Raw genomic sequence first — 10,242 nt, 5'->3', positions numbered from 1 at the left:
TAATTCATATGAAAGTGAGTTTATTTTTTTTTATTTGTAAGTAGGTGTTTGTTTATGCCATTCAGAATGTTTAACATGCATGAAATATGTGGATATAGAAATAAAGAATTAAGGACTTCATTCTTGTATTGGTTATTAAAGGGATATCAACTGTAGCTGTATAAACTCAAATTATCTTTTGGTATATATGTAGAACTAGGTCAGTATTGGCAGTTTTCAAACGATAGAAAGCTTCATCGATGAAGTGCCTTTAAAGTGAGAATGCTATTTTTCATATATTAATGTATGACTCACAATCGTTCATGCAAAATATCTTTCACTGAGTTCCATGCAATTGGAGATAGTCTGTTAGGTAGCTCTTCATAACTAGTCCATGCCCAATCAAAAACATTTTCTACCTTTGGAACTCGCAAACCGTGCACCAGCCGGGCTCTTAAAAGAAACAACTATTCAGGTTAGTTAATCAATCTTACACAACCAGAAAACATGAATAAAGCCGCTTCTCCTTTCACGAGAAAGTCATACTTACCTTCTTTTCATCTTGTTTAATTAAACCTATTGGGTGATGGGCGACAAACCAGGTTAAGGATTGCTCGCCTAGTATGTTTTGTAATTGTTCTTGACAAAGCTAAACGGTTCGTTAGAAATATTTTACATAAAAATTTGGAATGTGGCTCGTAAATCCTTTATGCAGAAGACACTGAATCATCATTCCAACGACCAGCTCTTCCTAATTCATGCATTGCTTACCGTATGCAAAGCCTTTTCTTCACTCTCGATTGGAACATTAGGGAATTGCCATTCTGCATCTTTTGTTGGTTTTATTAATAGAAAAAGGGACTTTTCTAAACAACGTTGAGTGCTGTGTACATCACCAGCTTGATCTGCCTCTGTCGTTCTTGGTTGTAAATGGGTGCTGGGATCAGGAAGGGCATTTTCTTCCATCTGCTTATGTTCTTCTTCAAAAATGCTTTGAAAGGGAGACTCTTTTCCTTCCAGTGCCTTTTGTCTCGTTTTCCAGTCTTTTTCACCAACTGATCCCTTTTTGAAGTAAAATTCCTTGGGCAAAGGGGCGCTCAGTTCATTCCATAGTTCTGAATTATACTTATATATACTTCTTTCAAATTCGGACGGCGCCCGTGTTAATACAGGTGAACGGATTAGAATCGTTCCCACCGAGCAACCTAGCAGCGTTAGGTAAAGATATACTTTTTAAGTATAGATAACTCCTATGGAATAAAAGCTCGTCGAAAATGATTCAATTCTTGCTTAAATTGACTCCATACCTGTAGAAATATGTCTATGCTGAACATTCTTTGCAAGTTGCATGTAAAAACGCGCATTTGTCGAAATTTGACGCGAAAAAAAACGAATCATATTAAATCCCTAGCTTTAGTTAAAAAATACTTCATTAATTTCCCAAAAATAACGGTTTTTCTTCTCTTTTGTCGTTTGTTTACGAAACGTGTATAAATACGGTCTCAATTTGGCTGCCCTTCATTTTGTGGTATAATACGATATAGCTATTAACAAACCAAAACGTAATTGCGTTATCCTGCGTTGTCACCTGTACATGAGACATCAGAGTAAGTAATCATACTCATGAATCATTCTTACTGTCTCTTCAATTTCCACAATGTCTTCGTCTGTTGATTTAAAACGTAAGAAATCGCTAAGTATGAAGCTCACCATGTAAAAGCTGCCGAAAGTTTGAACCAGTATCTCGAAAATTACTCCTCCAAACCTATTCGAGCTGCTGTTATTCGGATTTCTAACGGTATGGTAACCCTTGCTTTTCTAGCTTGATTGTATGCTTTTACAGAGGACTAACGTATTTTCAGAGAGCTCCTTTGAAGTTTCTGATACTATTGAAAAAAGCTCTTCTTTAGAGTCGGATTTTGAAAAGCTTCGTCAGGTATTACTTGCTTCTTCTGAGCCTGCTTTTGCTTTGATTCACGACCAAACCCGTAATGATCTTTTACAATTTATTTCTTATGTGCCCGAATCAGCCAATGTTCGAAACAAGATGCTCTATGCCTCCAGTCGTGCTGGTTTAATTCGCATTATCAGCATGTCAGAAATCGATAAATCCTTTTTTGCTAGTACTATTGAAGAGCTGAACTATAAATCTTTTTTCGACAAGCTTACAAAAGAAAATGACTCTGCACCTCTTCGTCAAGACGAAAAGGACAAACAACATTATAATGAGGTATCCCTTTTTCCAGCTTAAGACCGGCAATAGTTCATTTCATTACTAACAAAAATCTCAATTAGTCTCTACAATCTTCAACCTCCCAAAAGCGTTCTTTAGTGACTGGAAGTGTAGCCATGGAACTAGACGACAACGCTTTGAAAGCCTTAGAGAAGCTTCGCTCTGTTCCTCAAAATACCCTTCTTCTTTTCGTAAGATTCCACTTCTTTTAACGTTACTAACGAGTTTGTAGTCTGTACGGGATGAAGTAATTTGCATAGAAGACGAAAAAGAAAACATTGCTGCCTCTGATGTAAAGTCATTCTTTCACCCTTCGGAACCGAGGTTTGGGTTTTTTTCTCTTTCAAAGGATAAAAAACCAAAAACTTGTATGCAATTCCTCTATGATAACTTACTTACAACTCATCAGTGTTCATTTATATTTGTCCCATGCAGTCCACGGTTAAAAATAGAATGGTTTACTCGTCTTGCAAGCTTGCCTTTCTGGACAAGGTCCAGAATAATCTTGATGTTACCATTGACGGAAGGGTAAAGGTTTAATTTTTTTTTACTCTCGCAGACACTAACGTACCTAGTTGGAATCGAATGATTCTGCTGACTGCACCGAAAAGGAAATTCTCCAAGCTTTAGGTCTTATTGATGCTTCTAAAGAGTCTAATACAAGATCTGGCTTTTCTAGACCCCGTCCTCCTCGTAGACGCTAAAAATAGATCTCCCATCATTGTTTACCTCGATACGATACATATTTGCTCAAGTCATGAATCCCTTCTTTGGAATAAATATCATTTTGAATGCTTTCCTTACAGTAGTTCATTTGTATTTTAACTTTACAATTCCTACAGTCCCTAAAAGATTTACTATTTAATTATAGACTCCTTCAATACCACTGCTAGTACGAATCAAAATACTCACCCAAAAATTAATTATTCATTACTCATAACCGTTTCATATCTTATCCCGCTTGCATCCTTAAATACAAACGTGCAATTTCCATCATAATATGCGATGTAAAAGACATTAACAACTTTCACCATTGGAACGCATACAAGAATCAACCCGCTCTCGAATTTCGTTTGCAATTTGATACTGACCTGACCTTTCAAATGAAAGTGAGCCATCTAAAAATAAAGTATACAGTGATCGAGAAATATTTTTGTTGAATTTAGCAAACTGCTCCTTTGTGATTTTAGCATCTCTGTAGTACGGCTTTAATGCAGCATTAACCAACCGTTCTATTCGATACTTCACTTCATACGGCAACTTCGTAGATTTTGTTAATTCTCGTCGCCCAGATGACCGAGGAACAGTCCGCCGATCAATACTCGTCTGTGAATAATCATTATCAAGAATTTCACCAGGTTCGGTAGGCTGTGAAGGACCATCAAAGTGACTGGAAATTGGAGACGAGGATTCCAGACGGGGTGGAGGAGAGCTTTGAGGAGAAAGATTAGAAAAAAGAGGAGTTAAATGAGGCTCATTAGAGTTATTTGACGAGGTGCCTTCTTGAGATCGTTTTAAAATGGATTGTACTTTTGATAGAAATTGAGAATCAGTCTGAGAAGAAGGAGATGGACGGTTGATGTTATCTATTAAATTCGCAAGTAGAGATGGTTTATGCGCTTCGTCATTAGTCGTTGACTGGTTAGAAGAAGAACCTAGAGCCGTAGAAATTGAAATGCTTCGATTTCTATGGACTGGTTTTTTTAGCTTCTTCCTTTGGTTTGTGTCTGCTGCTGACGAGCGTTCAGCAGGCGTCGAAGCCTTATGATTCGACCTATCACCAGTATTAGAGTGATCTTCATTGTTATGCAGCATTACATCAAAATCATTCCAAGCTTTTCTTTCTGAATCATTTGTAACAGGCGTTTGTACAAATGGTGGTTGCTGCTGTTGTTCATCATTCACATTCGAATCGGACCGCAACCGAGCGTTTTCAATTCTTCTCCTTAGCAAGTCGGAAGCATGATCTCGCCTAGGAATATCACCATCAAGCGAATAATAGGATAAATCAGAATTTAAAGTTTCCCATGCTCGATTGCGAATTGCATTCCACGCTCTAGTCCATGCACGTTGTTGTCGTTGCGAGACTCTTGAAGCTCTGGCAGCACGACCATTCGTTCGCCGACGATGAGAAAGCGAAATACGAGAAGCCAAGGTATTAACATTATCGTTGTTTAGGAAAACACAATTGGGGCAATAAAACTCGTTTTCCGGAACTTCGTCCAATTCTAAACAGAATGTGTGATATGCATCATCACATCCATCGCATAAAAGTAAAACGTCTTGTTGTTGTGATCCACCACAAATAACACAACGAGTCATATCATCCGTCTCTATAAATTCGGGTGGTGCCTCTGCGTTCGCTACTGCCTGTACTTTTTCCTCGACTGGGTAGGCTCGCAACCAAGGACCACCTACATATTCGTATACATCAACTTTGAAAAACTCTATACGACAAAGAGGACACGTATTTGCAACCTGGCACCAGGATTCCAAACACTGATTGTGAAAATAATGCCGACATGGAAGCGTAGCCACGTAAATCCCATTAGGAGATGTAGAGAGTGATGCAGGTAATGCGCTAACGTCCCACTTGTCTAAAGGACAATTGGGCAGTTCCGATAAACAAATGATGCATTCCTCCCCATTCTCCTCTGAATTTTCTTGGTTTTGTTCCACAGCCATAATATTATGTGGGTCAATTTCCTTATTATGTGGGGGTTATATTATAGATAGCGGGTTGATGGTGAAAGGAAAGATACATCAGTGAAAATTATTGCAACCCTTTAGCATATAACGATAACGACCGATATAGAGCGAATACTTTCGAGGTCCTTATAACTAAATAGAGCCGTTCCTCTTGATTTAAACAATCAAAAGCAAAAGAAAACAAGGGTTAAAGGCGGTATGGTATGAATGATGAACATGGTGTACGATAGGCTAGTTTAAGGCTTCATATATAAGAAGTCGGAGCTCTTCTAATATACAAATACCGAAACCACCAGTACCGGTTTCCTTACACAAACGGATAATGGAATAGAAAAAAAGAAAGCAGTAAGGAGAGAAACAAAGAATAAGTAAGGAACATAAGATGGAACAAAGCCTATGCTTAGATAACTGTATTTTTTAGGACAGAAAATCTAATGAGATTGTTTTAAAGGACAGGAGAACGACGAATCTTTTCCTGTTTTTGTTGATAAGAACGTAAAGAAAAGACAGAAAAGACGACAATCAAGGAAATAAGGACGAATATGAAGCGGCGCTTCCAAGGGCTGCGCTTGGTAGTAGATCCCTTCAATTCTTCTTTCGAAAATTCCGGAGTGAACTCGTCATCAATATTGGTGATGGTTCGGCTGGTAATGCTATGAATTTCATGGTTTTCACTTAATTCACCAGTACGAGCAGAAAAGCTGAGGAAAGCGGTAGCGGGCATATCGACATCATCCAATTCAAAACACTTGATAAAATCGGAGCTAGCATCAAATGCGAGTTCCAAACGAAGCTTCTTAGCGTTCTTGTCGAATTTCAACTTGCCCAAGGTGTAATCCGTGCTATGCAAATGTAAAGCACTGCATCCTTCAATCTCGTTGGCCTTTCCATCATGATCAATATCATAAGATGTCTTTCCGTCTCCCTTCATGACAACAACACGAGGGAAAACAGTTCCAGGGCGATCATTGTTGTATGTATCAAAGAAAATACCGTAACCATTGAATTTATCAGTAAAACCAAAAACAGGACCCGTCTTAGCGCGCTCTTCAGTCAAGAATAATCCCATACCATCGCCAAAGAGATTTCTGGACTCACTTGAGACACGAAATTGAAATAATACTTCAAAACTACTAGTAGGAGTGGGTAAACGTGTCGAAAGCCATCCGCTTTGATGTTGCAGGTCTTGAGTCAAAAAGATACCATTTTTTTTATCGATAATAGTGCTTCCACCATATTCCCACCATAAGCTTCTCATTCCATGATTAATGTAAGGTGGCTTGATTGAAAGTCTCTCCAACTCATTTGACTGGGCAATAACGCCTAGAGCAAGCGCAAAGAAGCAGATTATTCTAAAAATTCTCATAGAAGCAATCATGTTTACGGCTCTCGAAAGAATACTCCTTGTCTTACCTCCCGGACTGTGGTTTGTTGTTAGCAGGACTAATGTGCTAAAACAATGGGATGTCTTTTGGGGTCACTTGTTACTTGGTATTGTAAACAGTAGAGCTGGAAGTAAATGAAATGTAAAAATAAGGGATTAGGATCTATTTACTTGGTTCGATTTAGATCTTCTTTTCAAGCAAGCATGCTCTCACAGTGCTCGATTAAGAAAGGCTTACGAAGGTACTATTGACCATAGACATATTTGATTCTACCTAGTGATTTTGACGTACGCAAATAAATACGAAAAATTAAAGAACAATAAACCAAAAAACAAAGAGAAGGCTTTTGCAGAATGAGTTTGGCAATTACACACTCCTAACAAAGTGTTATATATTCCAGGTGTTCTAAAACTGCAAACGCTGTTTACGAAACAGAAACATCTACTTTTCTCCTCTATGAAGATGAACTATTGTTTGATAAAGTCAGCTGGTTATAATGAGTGCACAGTTTCGTGTATTCACAAGTATAAACTTTCAGTTTCATTGTTCCCTTTTTGCTTTAAGGAAAATTGTAAAGAATTAACATACACACAGCCGATCTGCTTCAAAATACAAGAAAACAACATCTCTTGTTTACTAATGAGCTCTTACGTATCGTAACGTGGCATAGTGCTCAGTTCTATAGCAAGTCCTAGGAAGCGAAATCCTTCTATTTACCTTGCTGATGGATAATTCAAAAGGCTGGTAAGTTGGTTTTTTTTTTTTCTGTAAGATGATGTTGGAATTGGATCGTTGGCTCTGTAGTTTTGGATGCCTGTACTCTGGATTCTTAGGACGGATTTTCTGCCATTATAATCTATCTGATCTTTTCTTGCTTTGCACTTCTATCGCTTCAATACATGACATTTCCCCTTCTATTCGACATTAGCAACCTTCTGATGCCCGAATATTTCAATATGGCCGATGAAATCTACAAGAATTTGCCAATTAGTTATTTCAACAACTTTTACGCTAAAATTTAGCTTTTTGAACACGATGACTAACTCTATGATAGGATTCTCAGTTTAATCTCTAATTGTTTTTGCATCCTTGGTGCTAGCGGAGTTTGGATAGATGTTGTCGCTAACAAATTACTCGGTCGCCCAGCAATAGACTTGGTAAACAGTGAGCGTTCCTTGGTAACGGCACTTGCTACCAGTGCTGGAATATTACTGTTCAGCTCTTGGTCAAGTGTTATGGAAGAATCATTGCATTTTTTCTTAGACGTCCCCATGATTGACATGTTCCTTGCTAGAATCTTCCAACTTACTTCGTTTTTCTTAGGAAGTATATTCTTCTATGGATTTACTCACTTTCTTCATAAATGGCTCCGTAAAACCAACGATTCAAGTTCAATGTATAGAGAATCTAGATATCCTACTGCTCAGAATTCGTCCCGATCGTTATCATCATCTCACTCAGACTCAGCATCTCTTCAACTTTCTTCTTCCATCCATGGTAGCCATTGCCCTAGTGGCTCACATCTTCATGAGAGATCCATGCTGTTGCCGGATGACGGTTGCCCTGAAAATGGCACTCCTCCTACCGGAGAATCCAATCCAAAAGCACCTACTTGTGAATGCGAGTGTCATAATCATTTTGATCTTATGACCACTGTATTTGGGTCTGAGGAGGATGAGCATCTTCATTCTGTTTATACAATGGGCATTCAAACGGCCTTCCTTATTTGCCTTCATAAAATACCTGAGGGTTTTATTACGTATTTGGCTTCAACCGTCGATACAGGGTTTATGGTGTTTGTTGCTATGACCATCCATAACATGGTAGAAGGATTTACAGTTGCTTATCCTCTTTACCTTGCTTGGAAATCCCGAAGAAAAGCTTTTTTGACTGCAGCTAGTTTGAGTAGTTTGAGTCTTCCGTTAGGAGCATTGATCGCTTTTCTTTTAGTTCGTATTGGGGCTTCTGGAAGTTTTGACTTGCTAAATTTTGTCTACGGATTCATTTTTGCTAGTACCGCGGGAATGATGCTAATTTTGTCCCTTCGTGTCATTTTTCCAGAGGCTTTACGACATGATCATTCGCAAAACAAGAGGCATTCCGTTTTATGTTTCATCTTTGGAATTTTGGGAACACTCTGTTTGGAAGTGTTCCACGAAGGGTAAAAGCATTCTCCCGTCTTCTTCAAGAACTGCTGACCTTCTTTTCCCCATTTTTTTCGTCGCAATCGAGCGCTCCTTTATAGAACTCACTTTGTTTTTTGTATTTCATATTTATACGATCATGGGTGACTTGATGAATATGATTACCAGTTTTCTAAGTTCTCTTAACTTTCAGGTTACGAAGCAAAGAATGATATGTATTCATTCACTAGATGGACTGATCTTAAAGCTTTTGGATTTTGAGAATTTTAACTATCAAGTTCACGTCTCATAAAATTCTTGGGTTTTGCAGTTCAGGTTATAACATTAATTTTTTAAACTGGAAAGATCTTTGTATTGTTCTTTGTCCTACCGATTCCTTTCCGTTTGTTTTCTTTTTGTTTTTTAACACCTCTGTATGCTTAAATAATCTATTAAATGTCTAATACTTTGCTACTGTCAACAGAGGAAATCCATTCTATTTATTTGAGATCTATAAAAGATCAACTTTATTTAGCTCGTATGCTTTTGCCTTGAGGAATTCAATACCTTACAAATTAAATTCGTCTGTAAACAAACAATATGTAGGAGAAAAAGTAATCTCTCGTCTGCTTTTCACCATTAGGCTGACAGTTTATAAGTTGGCTTCGACATGAGCAGCTACTTATAGAGTAAATAGTTATTTAGTTTTCTTTTAACTGGTTTGTTTTAATCATAAGTATCATAAGATACATCTTCATGAATCAATTTATTACTTTTCTGCAAGATTTAAAGGTGACTTCGTAAAACACTAAGCTTTGGTACAACTCTTTTTCTGGCTTTTAACACGCATCATCTATGTTCTCACCTTACTTACCTCGCAATAATAATGAATCTGTTAATTATTTTGAAAAGTTAGTCATTTTAGGAGATTCCGTAACTCAGTATGGATATACACCTGGAGGCTATTGCGCAGAATTGGCAAATTTCTATCAAAGACGACTTATAGTTGAGCCATGGGGATTATCGGGATATACCTCAAGGCATTTTTTAAGATATTTTTCGAAACTCCCAATTGACATTGACCATACTCGAATCGTCATTATTTATTTGGGTACCAATGACAGTCAAATAGTGGATGGAAAATGTCTTTGTCCGGTTGAGGAATACAAGGAAAATATAAAAGAATTAGCACGAAAGTTTCCAAAAACCTCGAAGAAGATTTTCGTTTCACCGTCAATAACTACAAAAGTACTTCGCTATGAGCGGAACCAAGAACCGTATGTGGAAGCTACGTACAAAGCGGCTGTGGAAATGGATAGTGAAATAGGAGATACAACTTGGATTGACATGCACAGTGCTACGAAATATAACTTGGTTCCCGAGCTTTTATTTAGTGATGGCGTCCATCTCTCAGCAATGGGATACAACATCCTTTTCCAACAGATTGTTTCTAAAATCACAACACTTTGGCCTCAACTCTTGCCTAAACATCTTCCAATGCAGTTACCTTACTATAGGGAAATTATGTTCACCTGAAATCCACACACAAAGAAATCGTTATAGACACAGCTATGCCGACTTATTCTTAGATGGACGCTAAGCAATTCCTTTTTTGAAGAAGAGTGATTACTTTAACAAAAGAACGAATAATATATACGGAATATGATAGACCAAGTTTGGGATTCATTTTATGTTTAGAAAAACAATATTACACATTGTAAGTCTATAAGGAAAGAGGAAATGAAATAAAAAATTGGGGAAAAAAACGCCGGTAAACTTCTTACCGGATAACAACATCAGTTACACCAAGAGT

General features: G+C 37.7%; 6 protein-coding genes across 6 annotated transcripts; 3 read left to right on the top strand and 3 right to left on the bottom strand.

Annotated features, from left to right (window-relative positions):
- Positions 1-29: 29 nt before the first annotated feature.
- SPOG_02448 (ribosomal protein subunit L17) lies at positions 30-1,478 on the bottom strand. The gene is made up of 4 exons (XM_013168389.1): positions 1,287-1,478; positions 751-1,184; positions 530-628; positions 30-446 (listed from the first exon to the last, which is right to left on the bottom strand). Exons 1-4 carry the CDS (start codon positions 1,375-1,377, stop codon positions 291-293), a joined length of 780 nt encoding a protein of 259 aa, XP_013023843.1. The 5' UTR covers positions 1,378-1,478; the 3' UTR covers positions 30-290.
- Positions 1,479-1,605: 127 nt separating this feature from the next.
- Positions 1,606-3,143, top strand: SPOG_02447 (twinfilin). The gene is made up of 7 exons (XM_013168388.1): positions 1,606-1,661; positions 1,700-1,777; positions 1,842-2,209; positions 2,275-2,403; positions 2,445-2,580; positions 2,622-2,740; positions 2,788-3,143. Exons 1-7 carry the CDS (start codon positions 1,637-1,639, stop codon positions 2,914-2,916), a joined length of 984 nt encoding a protein of 327 aa, XP_013023842.1. The 5' UTR covers positions 1,606-1,636; the 3' UTR covers positions 2,917-3,143.
- An 86-nt stretch (positions 3,144-3,229) lies between these two features.
- On the bottom strand, positions 3,230-4,897 carry SPOG_02446 (CTD-binding SR-like protein rA9; the record flags this gene model as incomplete). Its single annotated transcript, XM_013168387.1, has 1 exon — positions 3,230-4,897. One exon carries the CDS (start codon positions 4,895-4,897, stop codon positions 3,230-3,232), a length of 1,668 nt encoding a protein of 555 aa, XP_013023841.1.
- A 469-nt stretch (positions 4,898-5,366) lies between these two features.
- Positions 5,367-6,397, bottom strand: SPOG_02445 (lectin family glycoprotein receptor; the record flags this gene model as incomplete). Its single annotated transcript, XM_013168386.1, has 1 exon — positions 5,367-6,397. Exon 1 carries the CDS (start codon positions 6,297-6,299, stop codon positions 5,367-5,369), a length of 933 nt encoding a protein of 310 aa, XP_013023840.1. The 5' UTR covers positions 6,300-6,397.
- Positions 6,398-7,030: 633 nt separating this feature from the next.
- On the top strand, positions 7,031-8,471 carry SPOG_05754 (vacuolar membrane zinc transporter; the record flags this gene model as incomplete). Its single annotated transcript, XM_013168688.1, has 2 exons — positions 7,031-7,050; positions 7,361-8,471. 2 exons carry the CDS (start codon positions 7,031-7,033, stop codon positions 8,469-8,471), a joined length of 1,131 nt encoding a protein of 376 aa, XP_013024142.1.
- Positions 8,472-9,077: 606 nt separating this feature from the next.
- On the top strand, positions 9,078-9,965 carry SPOG_02444 (isoamyl acetate hydrolytic enzyme Iah1; the record flags this gene model as incomplete). The annotated part of the gene is made up of 1 exon (XM_013168385.1): positions 9,078-9,965. The coding sequence occupies exon 1, from the start codon at positions 9,285-9,287 to the stop codon at positions 9,963-9,965; it is 681 nt and encodes a 226-aa protein (XP_013023839.1). The 5' UTR covers positions 9,078-9,284.
- Between the last annotated feature and the right edge of the window lie 277 nt (positions 9,966-10,242).

The sequence above is a fragment of the Schizosaccharomyces cryophilus genome, assembly GCF_000004155.1.
Source record: "Schizosaccharomyces cryophilus OY26 unplaced genomic scaffold supercont4.4, whole genome shotgun sequence".
NCBI classification, from domain to species: domain Eukaryota; kingdom Fungi; phylum Ascomycota; class Schizosaccharomycetes; order Schizosaccharomycetales; family Schizosaccharomycetaceae; genus Schizosaccharomyces; species Schizosaccharomyces cryophilus.
This window is presented reverse-complemented; position numbering and strand designations above follow the sequence as displayed.

Excerpts from the sequence above, each read along its gene's own strand:
- SPOG_02448 (XM_013168389.1), bottom strand. The coding sequence starts at position 1,377 with ATGATTCGTTTTTTTTCGCGTCAAATTTCGACAAATGCGCGTTTTTAC. Across the intron at positions 1,185-1,286 it reads GCATAGACATATTTCTACAG|GTTGCTCGGTGGGAACGATT; the intron begins GTATGGAGTCAA and ends TAACGCTGCTAG. Across the intron at positions 447-529 it reads TTAAACAAGATGAAAAGAAG|TTGTTTCTTTTAAGAGCCCG; the intron begins GTAAGTATGACT and ends TAACCTGAATAG.
- SPOG_02447 (XM_013168388.1), top strand. The coding sequence starts at position 1,637 with ATGTCTTCGTCTGTTGATTTAAAAC. Across the intron at positions 2,404-2,444 it reads AAAATACCCTTCTTCTTTTC|TCTGTACGGGATGAAGTAAT; the intron begins GTAAGATTCCAC and ends ACGAGTTTGTAG. Across the intron at positions 2,741-2,787 it reads ATGTTACCATTGACGGAAGG|TTGGAATCGAATGATTCTGC; the intron begins GTAAAGGTTTAA and ends TAACGTACCTAG.